At 38.3% G+C, this 20,585-nt stretch overlaps 1 protein-coding gene across 1 annotated transcript in view; it reads right to left on the bottom strand.

Moving 5' to 3' along the window:
• The window catches only part of morc3a (MORC family CW-type zinc finger 3a), a 46,808-nt gene that overhangs the window by 17,501 nt on the left and 8,722 nt on the right, over window positions 1–20,585 (bottom strand). Inside the window, exons 3-15 of the mRNA XM_088352526.1 lie at window positions 11,504–11,636; window positions 10,876–11,099; window positions 10,290–10,446; window positions 9,144–9,282; window positions 8,386–8,514; window positions 7,413–7,532; window positions 6,128–6,225; window positions 5,947–6,054; window positions 3,980–4,108; window positions 3,170–3,244; window positions 3,064–3,097; window positions 2,904–3,002; window positions 101–164 (exon numbers count right to left, since the gene is read on the bottom strand). Of these exons, the coding sequence (XP_088208652.1) occupies window positions 101–164; window positions 2,904–3,002; window positions 3,064–3,097; window positions 3,170–3,244; window positions 3,980–4,108; window positions 5,947–6,054; window positions 6,128–6,225; window positions 7,413–7,532; window positions 8,386–8,514; window positions 9,144–9,282; window positions 10,290–10,446; window positions 10,876–11,099; window positions 11,504–11,636 (1,509 nt within the window). The remainder of the gene's footprint in view (window positions 1–100; window positions 165–2,903; window positions 3,003–3,063; window positions 3,098–3,169; window positions 3,245–3,979; window positions 4,109–5,946; window positions 6,055–6,127; window positions 6,226–7,412; window positions 7,533–8,385; window positions 8,515–9,143; window positions 9,283–10,289; window positions 10,447–10,875; window positions 11,100–11,503; window positions 11,637–20,585) is intronic.

Below are 20,585 nucleotides of genomic sequence, written 5' to 3'. Positions count from 1 at the left end.
AAATGTCCGTAATAGATACGTATTCCTTGCACTAATACACATGTCATAGTGCCCTGTTGAGGTGTAGCCTCCTGCAGGATTTTTTTAGAATGCAACTTACACACAAAGGTAGTGTCTGGAGAGGATGACATACTGTGTCCCGTCCTTGAGGAAGTTGGAGTATTCTGCAGAATAAGTTAAAAAGGAGGAAACAGTCTTAAAATGCATTTCGGATTTCAATGGAGTCTCTTGACTCAAGTGTAAAACGAATTATTTTAAAAACTTTCTATTTTTGAATACATTTGTCACCTGCGGGCAAAACAAGGATGGTAATAATGTTTTAGTTTGGGATCTACGAATGTATATCTATCTGTTTGTTTGTTGGTATGTTTACACTAAATGCCAAAAAAGCAATTTTGGTTTTGTTCCCAGAAAGACATTAAACTCTCCCAGCCCAAACAAGGAGAAAACTAATCAGAGAAGCAACAAAGAGGGTAAGATCATAATGGATGATCTGCAGGCATACACAGCTGAGGTGGGACAATCTGTTTATAAGACAACTATTAGTCGTGCTCAGCACAAATCTGCCCTTTATGGAAAAGTGCCAAAATGAAAGCCCTTTCGGAAAGAATACCATAAGAAGACCAATTTGGCATTTGCTAGAAGCCACACGAAAGACAGAAAAAACATGGGGAACGAGGTGCTCTTGTGAGATGAAACTAAAATATAACTTTTTGTGCTGAATGCAAAGTTTACGTTTGCCATAAGAGTAACACTGCATGCATACCACCCCGAAAACAGCATTTCTGTCAAACGTGCTCTTGGCAATATCATGCTCTGTGGTTGCGTTTCATCAGCAAGGACTAGGAACACCAATATAGTTAATAGGAAGATGGACGGAGCCAAATACAGGCGATTCTGGCAGAAAACATGTTGGAGTCGGCAAGAGACCTGAGAATGGTGCATAGGTTCACCTTCCAACAGGACGACTCTAAACATAAAGGAAAATCTACAGTGCAATGGTTTTAAACTTAAAATATAAAGGATTTAGAATTGCCGAGCCAAAGACCAGACCTCAATTCTATGGAGAATTTTGGAAAGATTTGAAAAACGCTGTGTACAAACTATCACCATCGTAACTTGAGGTTTTTGCAAGGAAGAATGGTAAAATATTCGTTTCAAGATGTGCAAAACTTCTAGATACAGATACAAAAAGACTTGTGGCTGTGATCGCAGCAAAGATTGTACAAAGTTAACTCAAAGAGGGCATATATTTTTGCCATGCCTAGTTTTCTTTTTATTTGCTGCCACAATATACAATGTTGAATAAATTTGATTTCTTTACACAACTGTGTTTCATATGTTGTTGATTCTAAGAGAATATTTTGAGTGTTTTTATCTACAAGTTTGAAGTCTGAAATATGTCAAAAAGTGAAAAAGTTCTTAAAGGGCTGATACTTTTGCAAGGCACTGTAAAATTAAAGGGCCTTCCCAAAACTTATTACTGGCCATCTGTCGTAGGGTCGCAAAACCTCTCACAGTACGGTGAAGTCACCCTCAAAGACTTTTTAGCTGTTGGTAACGTTTTGTTTTTTGTTTGCATGAGAACACGTTTTTTTTTAATAACCTTTTTTTTGAGTCAAGGCACACATATTCATCTTCAAAAACCTCTAAACAAACCGTATGTCAAAAATGTTACATTACATTGCCGGAACAAAGTTCAGTTTTATTTTTTAAACTTAAATTATCATGTTGTCCAGTTTGACGGTACAGTGGGACCTCGCTACTTTACGGTTCAACGTTCGCGGGTACAGAGCTTGGGGGGTCTAAAAAATAATAACAGCAAAATAAAATAATTGAAAAAAAAAATTAAGCATTAAAGCATTTTTGAAGGGGCGTCGCCACTTTGCGGAATTTCACTTTTCGCGGGTGGTTTCGGTCCCCATTAACCGCGGTAACCGAGGGATTACTGTATACAGCTGTTTTGTAGTGCAGTGGTTGGCACATTCCCCACGAGAGAGGTTCGAGACCGGGTGGAAACATATGATGGCCTGGAGAGGGATTGGCGCCACCAGGCTGTATTTGCATGAGACACACCACAGGATATGGTGCCCCTACGACCCCTGAGGTTAAGGAAAGCAAGCCATCAACCATTATAATTTAGGGTCACCATGGCTCAAGAGACAATACAGGTTGATCATTTGCAGTGATCTAAGATTTTACTTAATTTTTATTTATTTTTATTCTGTTTTTTCTATCCCCCCCCAAAAAAAAGCAAAGACTTTTTTTCCCCCAGGCAACCGTTTGTCTGTTTGTACATCTGCCTGCCCAAGAAAAGGGGGAAGGAATTTAGATATCATCACCATCTTTCACAGGCAGTCAGAGAAATTAGCCTAGATGTAAAAAGATGTGACTCAGCACTTTTGGTCTTTATGACTCGGAATTTTTCCCAGAAAGACTTTCTACTCTCCCAAGCCTGAACAAGATTGGCTGGGATCACGATCTTTCACAAGCAATCAAGTAGGTCTCTCTAGTGGTGAAAATGCGTTAAAAAGAATAACTCAGCACTTTTGGTTTTGCTGACTCAGCGGTTTTTCCAGACAGATATTCAAATAGTTTCACGTCTTAACACGGGTGATTCTCTAATAGTGCACACCCGTTCTAGTTAGCACATACTTATATAAATATATGTGTGTGTGTTTGTAAACAAAAGGGTAATGTGCTGCCACCTACTGATATTGATGAGTGTTACAGTTACTTGGCTGATCACTGCAATAAAAACATGCCATTGCTTTTTTTCAAAGAGAAAATTAGCAATTCCCTACAGCACGCTGGACAAGGTCTTATGGCTCACTGGTTGAGAACACTGCATTAGAATACATGGGACGGGTCACTAGTTAGAAAAATGAGAACTGAAAACTCACTATGTGTTGCAGCTTGCGCTTGAGGGCCTCCTCCTTCCTGTGAAGAGCCTGACTTTGCAACGACAACCTTAGTAAGGCATCTGCTCTCTCGCCCGTGGCCTGAAGTAAAATGGTTACAAAGCTATGCAAAAACATCAACTATCACCAGGGTTAGTCTTACCTTATTAACTTGTAACCTTTTAGCCTCCTTCTCTCTGTAAAGTATATTTCACAATAAGGAAAATTGTAATAATTACTGATGATTTTCAAAAACAGAACAGATATACTTTAGCTTGTAGGTTTTTTTGTAAGATGGTTGATCATCGTCAGAGTCCTGAGCCTCTTCGTCAGCCTCACATTCCCTGTTAATGCACATGAACACCATTAGAATCATGCAAATATTAACCACCACAATTCACGAAAATAAATGAATGGAAGCATTCTAGGTCGGAAGGCTTCAGTAATTCAAGAAGCTTTGCGGCTTAAGATTGGCCAATTACTTGAAACAGCAACTAAAAGCCTATTACTCATACATGGACAAGTAACGTATTTTTACGGACTATAAGGCGCACCCAAAAACCCAAATTGGCCAGAAATTTCTAGGTACTGTATTCTGCAGTAAAAAAGGTGAGCCTTTTGTACTGCAGAATACAGTGGATAAGATTGGAAATGCATACAGTAATTATAGGTATGCAAGCTGCATGATGCAATGATTGCAAAACAGTTTATCAAAACAAACATCGTTGACATCAATTGCAGAACATTGCATGCAACAGGAATCGAACCCAAGTAATGGCAGTGAGAGCGCCAAAACTTTACCACTAACCCACCAGTAGTACACGGATTTGCATAGTGCACTCTGATAGGTTAAAGAGTCTCTTTACGCTTGCACTAAGGAATATTAGAGAATGGAGGGAAAAAACGTCTTTTGACAAAATAATATGCAAGCTCTTTTACGTATGTATACATATAAAACCCCAACTATTTTGACGCTTAGGTGAATAGAAATGGTGTGATAATGAGGTCTAAGGCCTTTTTGTATGTCTTTAGAACCACGGAAAATTCCGTAGAGATCATAAAATAAGGATAAAACATACCTAAACTGAGGATCGGGATTCATATGACAAAACCAATTGTCAGGCAGCCTGCTGCAGTCGATGCCATCAGGAAGTTTGCGCCATTTCCTGCAACTGTCACACATCACCCAGTTCTGATCCGGACTCTTGCTGCAAAAGGGAAAAGGACAGTGAGACAAGCAAGATAGCAATATTAGGCCTATCTTCAATTACATAACATGGCTTGTGAATGTTTCTATACGTGGATACATTTCCAATGCTATCATTATTTGGATCGTCACGAAATCTCTACTGCCGTATGCTGGCACAACAAAAAAACTGTGCACGCTCTCCATGAGAAGATTATTTTGAAGATGTTTTTGGCCAAACGGTTAGATATACAATAATACCTCGCAATATTACTGTTTAGTTTTAACCGTTTCTGGTGTTGCCCTTGTTGTTATACGAGAGTTCCAAGAATTTTAATTTGGTGACAGGTTTAAGCCCTTGCTTTGTTGACGGTGATAATACCTTGGGGGTTGTTGGTTATTACTTTTGTTTTTTTCTGCACCGATTTACATCCCATTCTGGGTTGATGCTTTGTCCAGGCGATTGACCAGATCTGAGTTCCTGTTCTTCTCCGGCAAGATCACCAGCAAAACGTGACCTTATGTCCTCCAATATTGACTGAACCATCATGATCCTCTCCAAGAGGATGTTGAATAAAGTTGGAGAGAAAATGCATCCTTGTCTTCTTGTATGAAACCACTGTTTAATTGTACCATTGATCATTAACATACTGTTGGCATTGGCGTACTGGTGTTCGATGGTCAGAACTAGCTTCTGGCCCAGGTCTTTTATTTGCATGGTGGCCCATAGGGCGGCTTGCTACTATGTCAAATGCCTTCTTAAAATCTATGAAGTCGTAATCGGGGTTTCTCTGTTGCTGTTGCAACTTCTTGCTTTTTTTTTTTTTTTTTTGAAGAGAACGTCGTTGGGCATTGCCCCAAAAAATACGCAAAGAGTAGATATGGCAGAAAGGGAACACTCTTTATTACATTCGGGACACATTCAAAGTTCCAGACGTTAAACATTGGCTTTTATAGTGTTCTCCAATAAAGTTGAGATATCTCGTGAAGGTCGTCCAGCCCTTTCAGCGTATCAGATTGTGACCTCATGCAACAACGTCATCCCACGACCTTTACCAGATGCCTACATACTTATCATTAGTTAGTATCCACATTCCACAACAGCATACAATACACAGATTAAAAATCTCTTCTGGGGTGCTTCTTCCCTTCCTGAAACATGCCAGTTCTTCGGCTAGGTCATTTTTAGCCTGTGGTTTCAGTCTGTTGAGTAGGGCATTTAGCATAACTTTACTTGCATGGATGATGAGACTGATTGTTCTGTAGTTGAAACATTGTTGGAGGTTTCATTTCTTTGGTAGGATAATTACTAGTGATTTTGTTCATGCAGATGGCCACTGTGCCATTTGCGAGATCTTTTTGCAGATCTTTGTCAAGATGTGTAGCAAGTTCAATCCCATTTCGTATGAGTTCTGGCATGATGTTGTCTATTCCTGGAGACTTTCTGTTCTTCATTAAGTGCATTGCTGCCTCTACTTCTTCTCAAAGGATAGGAAAGTCATCACTTGTACCTAGGCTGGAATTCTTAAGGACCTAAAAGGGTATCCCTGTGTGTGGTTATAGTTCTTGTATTTTTCTCTTTCTTTTAAAAACAATATTGTTTTTTTAAGAAATTAGGTGGTTATACCACTAGGATGTGCTAAATAATAGAAACTGTCACTTTAAAGCCCCTGGATTAACAGTTTTGTCGAGGCCAAAAGGTAAGCAGAGGTGCACTTGATTTTGAAAAAGTGCAGCTTTAACATTATGCCCATATAAGCCCCAAATACACACATTTTGGGTAAAGTTCAGACATAGTGGCTGAAAGAGGACAGTGTTTTCAGGTATTTAAATAGCCCAGGCTTTCTCGCCCGTTTATACCTAATGTCGTCCACTTCCACATTTCTGTTTGAGTTGCCGCCGGTCAACCTGAAGCGGATTTCGTTGCAATATTCTTCCAATTTGATCGTCAAACTGGCCATAGTTTTCCTGCAGAAAAGAAGCAAACAAAAATTTATATTATATGTTTTTTTGTGTACCCTAATTTATTTACTGTGTTTACCTGTATTTGTCATTTTCAATAAAGCTTTGCTTGTTGTGCATCGGCTCGAGGAAGTTGCACTCTATCACACCGATGACGCCAACACCTTTGCTGTTGGGCTGTTAGGATGTCGATAGACAACTTTAAAAACGTTTCAGAGTTTAAGTCTTTACTTAAAGGGACATTGTGTAGTATTAAACGCCTACTAGCTATAAAAAAAAAAAACTTCACTCATTAGAATTAAAATTATATTGATTTGAATATACGTAAAAATGAACTATGATTTAAACATGTATTATTTGCAATACTCATAAGCCAAGAAATATGTACTTTTACATAATGTGAGGGTCACCAAGAGGTAGATGAAATGATTGTTAAGCATCTTGCTGTTAAGAGTACCCCCAAAAGAAGAAAACGAGTGAAAGGCTGGGCAAAAAAAAGAAAGAAAAATTGGTCACTTCGGGTATCCGTAGTTTGTAATCATCGCTGTGCTTTGTAGCATTCATTTTCGGTTAAACTGCACAATACAGTGATATCTAGTTGTCAAATACTACACAGTGTCTCTTTAAATGGAGTGAATTTAGGTGATTGATATATTTATTTTGTCCTGTATCAAATACAATATTACAATGAATAGAAAAGAAAAGTCAACTTTGATAAACAGAAGGACGGTAAAAAGCTAGAGCTTATCCGCTTATATATTAATAATCAAATACACACAACCACAAATGAGCAGTATATATGTACATTTAAGACTTGGAAAATGGGGGAAAAATAATAGTAGATCCCAAAACAGATTAAAAAAAAGTTACTAATGTAACAATGGTTAACAAAGGTTCTCTGAGTTCCATGCAACTGCTAGAGGCGGTGCTTCAAGCATGGAATTTTACCTTTTAGTGCAATTCGAGAAATGCATACAAGTAATAAATAACTCCCTCGCTCCTGTCTCATTAGGAAGGTCTATGAATTAAAGTATCATCACAGGTGCACCACCTTCAGAATCTTCTTGCGTGCATTTGGCCATGACAAGGGTATATGAACCCTGTGACAATTTTAGAACATTATCAACCAATGAGCAGAATTATTTACCAATATTAACAACCCATATTTTCTTATGAGCCACAGTGAGCAGAACTGATAATTGTTTTGCAATTGTATTTTAAGAGGAATTATATTTTGTCGGTGACATTGATTCCTTAAGTTACCAGGACAGCAACTGTTTCTGATCTGTGTATTGCAATAAGATGTTAGCTCTTACTCTAATGCCATGCTAGGTTTGAAGGCAGTAAATGTTTCAGAAACTCACCCTGAGTTGGCAGCCGATACGCTCATAGGCTTTGATGAGACGATTCTTGTGATACATCATGATGCCATAGTGGTCTTTACTTTTGGTATTGTAACCAAAAATAATGGGAATTCTTTTTGTCTGGCAAACAACTTAAGGAAAACGAAGCAAACACAACAGATATTCTAACATTTGGGAAAATACTGCAAGCAACCTAACCAAATACTAGTTATCACCCACGAGCAAAGTGAGGGTGGTGATAATGTTTTGTTTTGTATGCGTGTATGTATATACACACACACCGCAAAATTCGGACTACAACGCGCATGTGATTGTAAACCGCACCCAGTATATATTTAAAGGAGGAAAAAAACAGTACGGTAGTTAGCACTCCCTTTCCGGCTGACACCTTTTCCATGATGAGGGTCTATTAATGCTAGTTATATTCATGCATTAAGCGCAAAGTAACATTAAACTTGCGTCTTCCTCAACACATATATTCCAAATGCCTCACTCTTACTGCTACCGTATGTAGATCTGTCTGCACGTAAGTCCACCCTAACCTAGATGTCAAAAATGCCACAAAAACGCTGATTCAACACTTTTGGTTTTGCTGACTGCCTTTTTTCTCTCAGAATGACATTCCTTTCTCCCAAGCCAGAGCAACATTGAATATCAACACCATCTTTTACTGGGAATCAGGCAGGTTACCCTAGATGTGAAAATTAATAAAAGACCTGACCTGGCATTTTTTATTTTGCTGACTCAGCAGCTTTCCCAGAAAGACATTCTACTTTCCCAGGACAGAACAGGTTTGGATCACAATCTTTCACAAGCAATCAGGTCGGTCACTGTAGAGGTGAAAATGCCACCCAAAAATGGTTTCGCATCACACCGCAGTAATTATTCATTTTATTCTTATAAATGTTTAAAAAAAAAGACTTGAGGTCTGAAAAAATGAACAAGCGACAGCCTAATTTCATTAAAAGGATACAAGACTCATTGGCTTGTAGTGATCCGTTTTGCTGTTGGCCAGACTCTTGGCTATGAGCTGTGTTTTCACTTTCTGTCCTCGCACAACAACGTGCATGCGAGGTTTCAGGTACAGGATGCTACAGTATGCCTGTAAGCATGAAATACAAACAAAAATAAATAAAACAGAGATTGTGTCTATGGCAAGTAGGACAGGTGGGCCCTATTTGTAAACATTGCAGTAGGCAGACATTTTCAAACATGCTATTAGGGATGCAACGAATAGTCGCCAAATATTTTGAACAGAGTCGGTTATGAATTTTGTTGTCGATTAGTGTCGCCAGACACAATTTTGCCAACAGAGTGAGGTATCTATACTTAGACGATCTCCGCTGAGAGTCGCACGCACTCAATAGCGCACAGTGCGGTTAAAAATATACAGCACATCGAGTATGCAAACAAAAACTATGGGAGTTTGGGAGAATTTAAGCTCTCTACTGACCAAGCACTAATTCGTTTTACAGCAAAACCCCAATTTGTTTAATAAAATATGTATTTCCAGAGTAGAATTTTCTCATTTTTCATAATGAAACAAACTTTATGCAAAGATTAAGAAAAACATTTATTTGGTATCGATTATTCAACTAATTGTTTCAATATTCGGTGACTAGTAACTATTTATAGTCGTTCGTTGCAGCCCTAATGCTATATCAGCAGATGGTATCAAACAGGAATTGTTTAAAAATATTCATGGTGTGACTGTGAAGCAATAATTCTTACCCGTAGTGAGTACATACTCTCAGGTACAAGTGAGCGGATTTTCTCACCAGTCGAAGACAACTCCTCATAGACATCGGATGGAATTTGAATATCATAGCGATTTACATGAAAATCAAACTCCAAAGACCCGGTGAATGTCCTGGCACAAGCAAATGGGAGCACAGTTACCTTGTGCTAATGTAATTACGGGGAACAGGCATATGTTTTAAATCTTCAATTGATTTATATTTGCTTATTCTCCATTATTTAATAAATGTTCATTAATACATTTGTCTTCTGGGGAAATATTGTTTGTTATGTATTTGTAAGTGTCACTGTATGACTTCTTGCTACCAATAGCTTGTTTCATTGACATTGCAATCACAATTTGCTTGTAATAGTGGACTGTTTCTTGTAACATTAAAATGTGTCAATGCATATGTTGTCATAATTGTATGATTATTTTGCAGTTTTATCCTTTCTACTATTTTAATCATCAAATCATTAATGATTTAGTGGCACCTTATCCATATACTTGAAGGTAGTCATTTACACTTAGTTTTATTCACCTGATTTCTCAATGTATCCATCTAATCTTTATACATTGTTCTAACTGGTGTTCTGATTTACTGTTGGGGGGAGGCATTGAGTCTCATTAAACCACCAGCAGCATTCAATCAAATCAAATGTATTTGAAAAGCAATTTTCAGGTAATACATTTCCGCTTTAAATGCTGGATAAAAATATTCAGTGTACACTAATAAAAATAAAATTAAATATTCCCTCCCAACAACCTGAAACACCAAATTCAGTCTGGACAAAGGTCAGGTGTGAGAGTTTTTGGGAATTTTCTACTGACTGGATATATAAATGATTGTCAGCCATTATAATAGCACAATTGTGGAACCGTTTCAGCTTTGTTCTGTTCTCACAAGCCCATACTTTTATTGTTGAGGTAAAACGTGAGGAATAATTTAGTTACTAATCCAGCTTTCTACATAAACAGTCATAGTCATGTACATAGTAAATGTCTTTTTGAGTTTTGGTAGTTCACATTAAATAAATGGTTTGTTGATGGGCTTAGATTATAATTATCCAACATGCTTATTGCAACAAAATGATTGTTCTTCATCTGACATCTATTATAGGAAATATCAACGATTAAACCTGCGCAAGTTCCAGATGATGATGCGTGTGCCAGTCGTGGTGGAGGAGCAGGAAGATGTGATGGCACTGATTTCAGTGAGCAGGTCTGTCTCGGACTTGAAGGGAGAGTACCGCAGAATGTCCTGCAAACTAGCTTTGTGCTCCTCTCTTACAGACAGTATAGTCCATGTAAAGGAATACAAACGAAGCTGTCTAGATATGTGATGTAGCCATTTGTCACAATAATAAATATTAATTTAAAACTGATGAGTATGTTCTAAAATTGAAATGTTTCACAGGGTTCCTATACTCTTCATGGCCAAATGCATGCAAGAAGATTCTAAAGGTGGTGCACCTGTGATGATACTGGAATGTATAGACATTCCTCATGAGACAGGAGCGAGGGAGTGATTTATTTCTTGTATGCATTTCTCGAGTTGCACATACGCAAAGGTTAAATTCTGTGCTTAAGGCACCGCCTCTGGCACTCAGAGAACCGTTGTAACTTTTTTTATCTGTTTTGTTGTAATAAAAACTAGAGGTAGACCGATTATAGTGTATTGTGACAAGACGCAAGAGTGTTTCAATGCAATGCAGCAAAGGATATAGTGGCCGTCTTTGTTCTCAAAGCAGACGATGGGAACAATTATCTGTTCGGCGTTGATCTCTTGCAGGTACGTTTGAGAGAGCATACCAACACACGACGCATTCTTAGACTTGGAAAAGACTATAGCATCTTTTCCAAGACGCATGGATCCAGACTTGAAACCGTTTCCGTAAATCCCAATGGGCACCACACCGTTTACGGTAACCTTTTCACTGTAGCCAAAGCTGACAAATGTAGATAGACGACAACAACAAAAACAAAGAAAATATGTCAGTTTTATAAACACGTGAAATCATCCATCCATTATCTGAACCGCTTATTCCTCAGTAGGGTCGCGGGGGTGGTGGAGCCCATCCCAGCTATTATCAGGCAGTGGGCAGGGGACACCCTGAACTGGTTACCAGCCAATCATAGGGCACACAGAGACAGACAACTCACTCGCTCATTCACAACTAGGGACAATTTGGACCGGCCAATTAGCCTGACATGCATTTTATTGGAATGTGGGAGGAAACCGGAGTGCCCGGAGGAAAACCACGCAAGCACGGGGAGGACTTGCAAACTCCACAGAGGAAGGTTCGATTTCATGACCACACGTGAAATCAGCTCTAACCAAAACTCTGTTTACCTGAGCATTTTATGCATGGCCATATGGTCCATACCATTCCCGTTATCCATAAAAGTCAGGCATTCTTGTCCTTTGACAACTGTCTTGTCGATCCAGAAATCGTTTGCCAAAACATCTGGATCACAGGCATTGTCTGTCAAAATAAACAAGACACGTTTGTTATGCTTGTGTGTGTGTATGGATGGGAGTCAAACAAACACAGGGGATATTGCAAAATGTTTGTTATATAACAGGTATTGCGCTGCACAAATTACAATAGCAGGAGACAATGGTCTCGTATTTCAGTCTGCGGTACAATTTCGCAATTTACACCAAACATTGGATGTTCCTGGTTAACTTCTTGGCTGTACTGCTAATGCACAGTTTTTGCGGTGCAAAGTCCAAAACTCAATTAGAGTGTATTATTAAATTCCACCATAATTCTATTTGATGAACTCATTCAGTGCCATAGCGTACAAATATTTTTTCGGAAGCATCGTCCCCGAGTGCAAAAAATCGAAAACTACGACATTCTTCTTTTATTTTAAAAATCCATTATTAAGTTCAGCGCAGCTCGTCAGTAGGTATCAAGCCTCTGGGAATTATTTCAGTATTAAAATCACCAATTGATGGCAGTAGTGGCTTTTATCATATCTTTGTCAACACATCAAAGGAGCCCTCACTTCTTACTGTTACTTCCTGTATCCAGCAACTGACGTGTGTAGGCAGCCCCATATGGCAAGTAGGTAGTGAAGCAGTGTGTGAGAAAGTTAAGATATGGGTAAGTACAGATTGAGCTTATTTACGTCAGTGAAATGTTTTTGCAAAGTTCATGCATCGTTCATGCATTAGTTCGGTGTTCTTACAAATAAATGTTATTTTGCAAGCAGTGTTTTTGGAAAACATTGTTTGGATATTGGACGTATCACAAATGCAAAAAAAAGGGAATGTGCTTAATGCATCTTTTCACAAAAAGTGTTTCCCCCCCAGAAGTTTTCTTGTAAACGAGTATTTTCAAGAAACTAAGCAATTTTCAACTGTTTTTTACTAAACAATGGTAAAGGCTAGAAGCATACTTATTTTGTAATGAAAGATGAGGGTTTTATATGTCCAATGCCTGTAAAGCTACTGAAATAAATGTTATGTAGGCCTTCAAAAATGAGTCAAAATGGCAAATGTTGACAGGCCGGCTCTTCCCATTTGAGGGAAACTTTAGGCATTGAATGAGTTTAACAACTTTCTTGTGAAATTCAAGTCAGGCTAAATCAAGGTGTTGTGACCATGACTCAATTCAAGCAATTATAATAACTTTTAAAAAAAGTTTGTAAAAGCAAAGTTTGAATTTTATTTCAATTTTCTATTTCTCCTTCCACCAGCTCTACTACTACTATGGCTTCTTTTACTTTTTAGTTTTCTTGTTATAGTTTTGGGCAGTCTGGAATCTGGATCCCTTGTAGAATGCTGCTGCCTTCCACAGGTCAATATTGGTACTACACTATATCAACGTAGGGCATTTTGAACCATTACCAAAAAACTGAGCGTTTGAGAAAACGTCATTTTAACTGAATTAGGTACAATAAAAAACAATTTGTCAATAACACCAAAGTAATGTACAAACATTTCCAACAGTAGACAAATGCAAGTGGAACTTTTAAAACCATATTAATGCCATGTAACCATTTGTACGTATCAATTTTCTTGCGTTTTTCTAATCCTATATGATAACTATATAACTACTAGGGATGTCCCTATACATCAGCTTCAGTTCTAATCCGATTTATCTGCCCTCTCTGCAGAGCATATACCACTGCAGAGTCCACAGGAGACAACTCAAGTCATGTTCATTTGTATAGCCCTTAATCACAGGGAGTCTCAAAGGGCTGCACAGACAACAGATTATTGCAAACTACATACTATTATTACACCACCCCCTGATCTGAAACCTACATGAGGGCAGGGAAAAACTCAAAAACCTCAAAATTAGGAAAATTAAGAAACCTTGAGAAGGGACCGCACATGAGATAATCCCCCTTCCAGGATATAAGTGTGTGTTAAGCCTAGATTGAAACACTTCCACTGAGGTTGCAGATGGAATCTCAAGGGGCAGAGCATTCCACAGCACCGGAGCCAGAATGCAGAATGCTCTCGAACCTGCGGATTTCTTTTTGGTCCTTGGGATCACTAGAGCAGTCTTTTTCAACCCTTTTTTAACCAAGGTACACTTTTATTGACAAAAAAGTTCTGAGGCACATCATCCGTCGAAAATGTTTGAAAATGAAGTTATGTCAAATATTTCACTGTACTACCTCATAAATAGGTAATTAGTATATAAAAAGAAAATAACTTAATAAGAATGATGTGCTTTATTTGTTTTTATTTTTACAGCGCAATCTTAAACAGCTTTGCTAAACAAATTAAGTTGTTAAATGTACTGTACTCATGAGCAGATAATTAGTATATAAAAAGTATTAAAAAATAAAAAACTACTGTTACTACTGATATGGATGACTATTACAGTTCCTCGTCTCAAGATAGCAAAAATACTGAATAATGGCATGATGTTTTGGAAAGATAAAATTGGGCAAATTCCAGCGGCACACTAGACAAGGTCTCACGGCACACTAGTGTGCCCCGGCACACTGGTTGAAAAATACTGCACTAGAGGACCAGTATTTTGAGAGCGAAGGTTCCAGACCAGAACATAGGGGGAAATTAAATCTGTAGTGACGATTAGGAGGGCTGCTTCGATCATTAAGGACCCCACCCACCCACAACACGGACTGTTTTCAGTCCTACCCTCAGGACGGAAGTACAGGAGTGTGAAATGCAGGACAACCCGTCTAAAGAACCCATCTTTTTACCCTTCTGCTATCAGACTCTTAAACGGTTGCTGATCGAACAATACACCACAGACACGTTCAGCACAACAAAGCCATTTATTACACTTCAGACACTTTAAACTGGACCATACTTGGAATGTTCTTACTTTCAACTGTGATTTTTTACTTATTTTTATCTTATTGCCTTACTTCATCTTGAGTTAATTGTATTTTTACCTTTTTAATATTTGTAATATAATTTTATGTATACATGTATAGTTTCTTAGTTTTATTACGCTGGCAACTGTGTAGACGGCAAAGTAAGAATTTAATTGTGCAGGGAATCGTGTTTTTTTTAACTGTGCATATAACAATAAACACTTTTAATCTTGAATATTCGGCCCCGAAGTTTTCTGATAACTAAAATTATCAGCAGAAATTATGCATGCTGTTTTTTGTGTTGTTTGTTCAAATGAATTTGAATTAGTCACAACACAGTTTTTATTGTTGTAATTCTGGTTGGCGGCGTGAATTTTTATCTAGGTAATTCATGAACTGAATTTGTGAGTCAGATTTCAGTTATTTCTAATGTATTAACTTTACAGCATTTATGAATTTTACTTTCAATTTCTCAAAGGGGTATTTTTAGACAGCATACCATAAAATTAAGCCGCAACTTTTTTTCAAAGCGTGCAACCCTGCGGCTTATGTAATGATGCACCCAATTTATGCATTTTTTCAGGTGTTTTAGCAGTACAGGGGCGCCCGAGTAGTAAAGGTAAGAGTGAAATATGTGTCGAGGAAGACACAAGTTTAATTTAACTTCGTGCTTTGTGCATGAATAAAACTAGTATGAGCGAACCCACATCATGGAAAAGGTGTCAATCAAAAGGGGAGCGCTAACTATCATATTGGGAATAATTTTACGAATCTGTTTGTAAACGGAAATAATGTGGCTGATTACAGGAAGCAGCTAATTTTGCAGACCTACTTTTTCGTTTTTTATTTGTTAAAAAAAGTTTAAAATATCCAATAAAGTGTGTTCCACTTCATGATTGTGTCCCGCTTATTGTTGATGCTTCACAAGAAATTACATTGCCATTATATCTTGATGTTTGAAGTCTGAAATGTGGCAAATCACAAAGTTCAAGGGGACCAAATAGTTTTGCAATCCACTGTACATAATAAAACTAGATTACCGCACAATAAACATAAAACGAAAGGCACATAATGTAAAAAAAATACTATTTAAGGAAATAGTAAAAATAATTACCTTTTTGCCTCGTGTTTATTGAAAAACTGACCCAATAATATTTGCCTTTGCCAGCTTTTGACATTCTGTCAGAAATACACGAGCCAGACATAGCAGTAGGCCGACTTGTCAACACTTTTTCCGAGGCATTCCTTTCCAAAAATTCCATGACTTCATGGAATTGTGCTACAATGTCTTTAAATTGAGCTGATTGAATGATGGCTGCGTCTTCCTCCCGGATATCAGTCAAGTAGGCGGCGCGTTGTGCAGACGCTGCGGCTCGGGCTCCAGTTCGTCTTTTGTTTTTCAGTGTCCCCTGATCCCTCATATTTTCCCTTCGACTCCCTTTGCATTTACAATAATATCGACTACATCCCGAGGGATATACAGAGACCACCGGATCTCCCTGGAAGATTTGCCCGCCTGCCGACAACGACGGAGCAAAGGCTGAGCTAAGAAGGCGAACACACACAGACCAGCGCTCCCAAGCATGTTCAACCAACGCCAGATCCATCGTCCACAATGAATGAATTTGAGCTGCGGATCGCCACCTACAACGTCCGGAATTGGAGGTTTTTTTGGTCATCACGGAGTCTTGGCTTTCCCTACGCCGCATTACATCACCGGCTCGAACGAGACGAAGACTCCGGTAAATACAGGGGTTGGAGACTACGCGCTACAATAATAGCCGAACCATTGACACACACTGCTCACTCGATATGGCGTTTCTAGCAGTATCGTGCAGACCCTTCTATGTACCGGGAGAGTTAACTGTGGTCTTTGTGTTTGCTGTTTACTTTCCACCGCTAACCGTTTCACCGGATGCTAACGTTAGCATAGCGCTAAATCTCCTGCCCGCTGCTATCAATAAACAGCAGCTTGCACACCCCAACGGAGCTTTATCGTCGACGGCGACTTTAATCGGGGATGTTTATGGACTGTACTCCATAAATCCATTCAATTGTGGACTGAGCAATTCGGAAAAACACTGGACTATGTGTAATGTAAGATCAAATATTCGGTTGTATCCGGTCACCCACCCCCACCCCCCACCCCCTCTCCCGGAGGAAAACAAAGCCTACTTACAACAAAGTCAGTTAGTTCTTTGTTCCTTTGTCTCTTTGTTTCCTTATCCTCACTGTAAATGTGGAACTGGAGTCGTCCAATTTCGTTGTCACAGCATATCCAATGTTGTAACAATGACAATAAAGGCATATTCTATTCTATTCTATCATCTCTGTACTGTGACGGTGACACGAAGGGCATGCCGTGTTTCCAGGCAGATTTTAGGTGATAACCAGTTTGTTTACGTTCTGAAAACTTTGGTAGCGGCTACTAGCAGCGTGTTATGTACACTATTTTTTAACTTCACATCCTGAAACACCTTTGTAACTAGAGGCAATATTTTCCCTGAAAGGGAAAATAACCCTAAAACTTTCGCATGTAGAGACATTATTAAGTAGAGGTACCGATGTAGTGTATTGTAATTATCAGTGATCCTGCCAACACAGAATTGGCACCCTAGTGGGTCAAAAAAACGTCATAATGCAGAGAGAAAGACAGGCAGCCTGGTCCTTGTTTAATCCACAACAACAAAATAAACAGACACTCCAGCTTGATTTACGCATGCAGGAGGAGCAGCATCACGCACTTACACTTTCTTGTCCCGTATTTTCAGCACCCGCGGCATTTTATCGACTATGTTTTTCAGCATATTTACATGTTCCACGGAAACCCAGCCTATCACAGGCTTAACAGGAAGCAGTGCTTTTTTTCTTAACAAGCTAAATCTAGCGACACTGCAAAACAGACAATATGAGGAAACCACATAAGTACAGAAAACTATGTGGTCAGAGCCTACTCAAATTTTAAACTGTCTCTTGTAAAGAGAAAAAGATAACAGGAAAAGGCCAAACAGGATGAGAAGCCCCGAAGTAGTCACAAGGCAAAGATTCCACGAAAAGTTAATAAAAGAGTCCAAGTACGACAAGAACAGTTTGCACAGTGGACATGCGAGGAGATTAAGCGCAGAGAGGGTAAAACAGCGCAACAATAAAATGCTGCAACCACATACACTTTGTATAAAGTTGCACTTCTTATGTGTGATAAATTATAGTGCTGCAACTAACCATTGTTTTTTCGGTATATCTATTAATTGGATTTCCAATTTCCCTCCTTTTCATTCAAATATTGACGTTTTGGACAGATAGACAATAGTGCACAAAAAAAATATTTTATAAAATAAAAAAATAATAAATACTTGTCAATTAACCTGATAATTTAGAAATGTATGCTAGTCATCTGCAAATATGTAAGATACTCTTTTCCTACCATCTTATCCACAGATCGTATTAAATTTGGACTTATCATTTAAACAAAAAAGAAAAAGCGCTACGTTTGTAGTAGATTTTTTTTTTTTATCCACAAAAATAAATAAATAATCAAAAAGGTAAACAAACCCACTGTTCAAAATGTTGTAAATTTTAGAATATAACATTGCCAATATGAAAATGATATAGAGACGCTGCCCGACCTACAAACGAATTGGGTTCCGGACAATCGTTCGTAAGTGGAACTTGTTCGCTTCAGTGCTATTTTTTGTATGTTTATGGTTTATATAAGTTTGTTTAAGGCTTGTATAAGTAACCTGTAATGTTTTTTACTAAAAAATAAAAATAAAATAATAAGCTCTATAAAGATGAATAAAGTGAGGTTTTACTTACTTTTGCGCTTCCAGAGGTCCTCCTCTGTGATAAATAGTGGCCAAAAAAAAAGCGTTCCAACCATTTTATCAACCGCATCAAGCTTTCTTATTTCTTATTCCTTTTTCTTATTCGTTTCAAAAGAAACAGTTCACCTCTTCCTTACACCAACCATATCAAATGGATGCACGAGATATTAAACAATAAAAACGTTAAAGTTCTTAGCGCGCTAGAGATACAGTACACATTGTTATGATGACACACGGACCAGGAAGAAGAAGCCGGATTTCTTCTTCGGTGTGGATGCCAGGTGACCTCTCACAGCACCACAGAGCAGAAAGAAGCACGACAGCACTGTCCTCTACTCAGAAAAAGGTTGGTAGTATACAAAATCATGCATGGACTTGCTCCCTCATCTCTTTCAGATTTAATTTCCCCCTATGTTCCAGTCCGGAGCCTTCGCTCTGAAAATGCTGGTCTACTCGTGATCCCAAGAGCCAAGAAGAGATCCGCAGGTTCGAGACCGTTCTCCATTCGGGCCCTGATGTCGAGGAATGCTCTTCCCCCTGAGATTCGATCTGCAACCTCAGTGGAACTGTTTAAATCTAGGCTCAAAACACACTTTAATTCTATAGCTAATGAATAACCTATATTTCATGTTGACAATATCTGTGTATTATTTGTTCTTTCAACATCCGTTGCAACCTGGTCAGCTTGGAAGGGGCATTACCTCATTGTGCGGTCCCTTCTCAAGGTTTCTTCATTTTCCTCATGTTGAGGTTTTTGAGTTTTTCCTTGCCCTCATGTAAGTAATAATAGAGTCCTGAGACTCCTTGTGATTAAGGGCTATACAAATAAACATGACTTGACTGTTTTTCTTTGTATTTTGGTCCCTTGAAAATTCTTAACTGTTTCATGATGAAACCATCAAAAACTATAAAGTTGAAACTTTCATGTAAATTTTGTTTGTAAATGATGCAATGTTCAAAATGTAGGAAAAAATTGTTTTACATAGCTTTCTTATAAAAACTGTCTTGGCGGCCTCTGCCTGACCAATGCAGTACTACAAGTCCCAGCGTCACAACAAAATGGTGTGCACTATAATTTGAATTGATTTAACATTCTTGGTAGCTTATAAATCACGTGTTACAACAAATCGATGATCTAATTAGTTGCAATAACTTTGAATCATCGATTTTAATCGACTTTGTCGATTTGTTGTTGCAGCACGAAAAATGTATATATTAAAATCTACAATCATCATTCAAAAATTATTCTGGAGATACCTTGATTTTTGGTCCAGTTCCTCTCTACTTTGATTAAATCGTGGGTCACTCCTAAGGCGGAACACTTGAAGCATGTTGGTTAAAAATCAGGGGATGGTGTACTTGTAACTTGTGCAGTCCTTTGAGACATTTTGTGATAAAGGGCTATACAAATAAATCTGACTAGACTTCACTATGTGTTTTTGACTTGACAAAACATGAGCAGAATCTGGTATGCACTGCTCGTATAAAAATACGAGGGCCCCAGCAATAAGTCGACATCATTGTCAAAAAAACGGTAGTGGAAATAGTTGACAATGAATTCTAGAGTCGACACGTTCTTCCAACAGTGAAGCATCTTAGATGATCATAATCTCTGCTGAGAGTCGATCATGCACGATAGCATCTTTCCCTCGAGAAGTAACATGCAGAAATTGCGGCGTCAAGTATGCGCACCAAAACTTCTGAAGTTTGGGACAATTTTAGGCTAAATAAAAAGACTACCTGCAAAGTTCGCAAAACAGACCATCGCAGTACCTCGGTGATGTACGTACATTTAAAGAGAACCAAACTAATTTGACAAGATTCCTGTGACATTTAAGCCAATACGGTTTTGATAGATAGATAGATAGATAGATAGATAGATAGATAGATAGATAGATAGATAGATAGATACTTTATTCATCCCCGAAGGGAAATTCACTTTTCCAGCAGCATCCCTAAGCTGAGAACAATCGAAAATAACTGAGAACAATCGAAAATAACACGGGAGCTGCTGGAGTGGCTGCCATTCGTGACGGCGCCGGAGAAACGATTCAATTTGAATCATGTACAAACAAACAAACAATTGAATCATGTACAAGAAACGATTCAATCTGAATCATGTACAAACAAACAAACAATTGAATCATGTACAACAAACAAACAAAATATTTATGTTTCAATAAGTGGAGTGTTAATAAAATGGGGGGAAAATAATTTCTGATACTGATATAACCAGGTAAAACTAATTTTAAGTTACCTGTCCAAATGAATGTTGTGCCATTATGACTTGCACGGTACATT

This window comes from Urocampus carinirostris, chromosome 14 (assembly GCF_059441175.1).
Source record: "Urocampus carinirostris isolate Australia breed hairy pipefish chromosome 14, RoL_Ucar_1.0, whole genome shotgun sequence".
Classification (NCBI taxonomy): domain Eukaryota; kingdom Metazoa; phylum Chordata; class Actinopteri; order Syngnathiformes; family Syngnathidae; genus Urocampus; species Urocampus carinirostris.
This window is presented reverse-complemented; position numbering and strand designations above follow the sequence as displayed.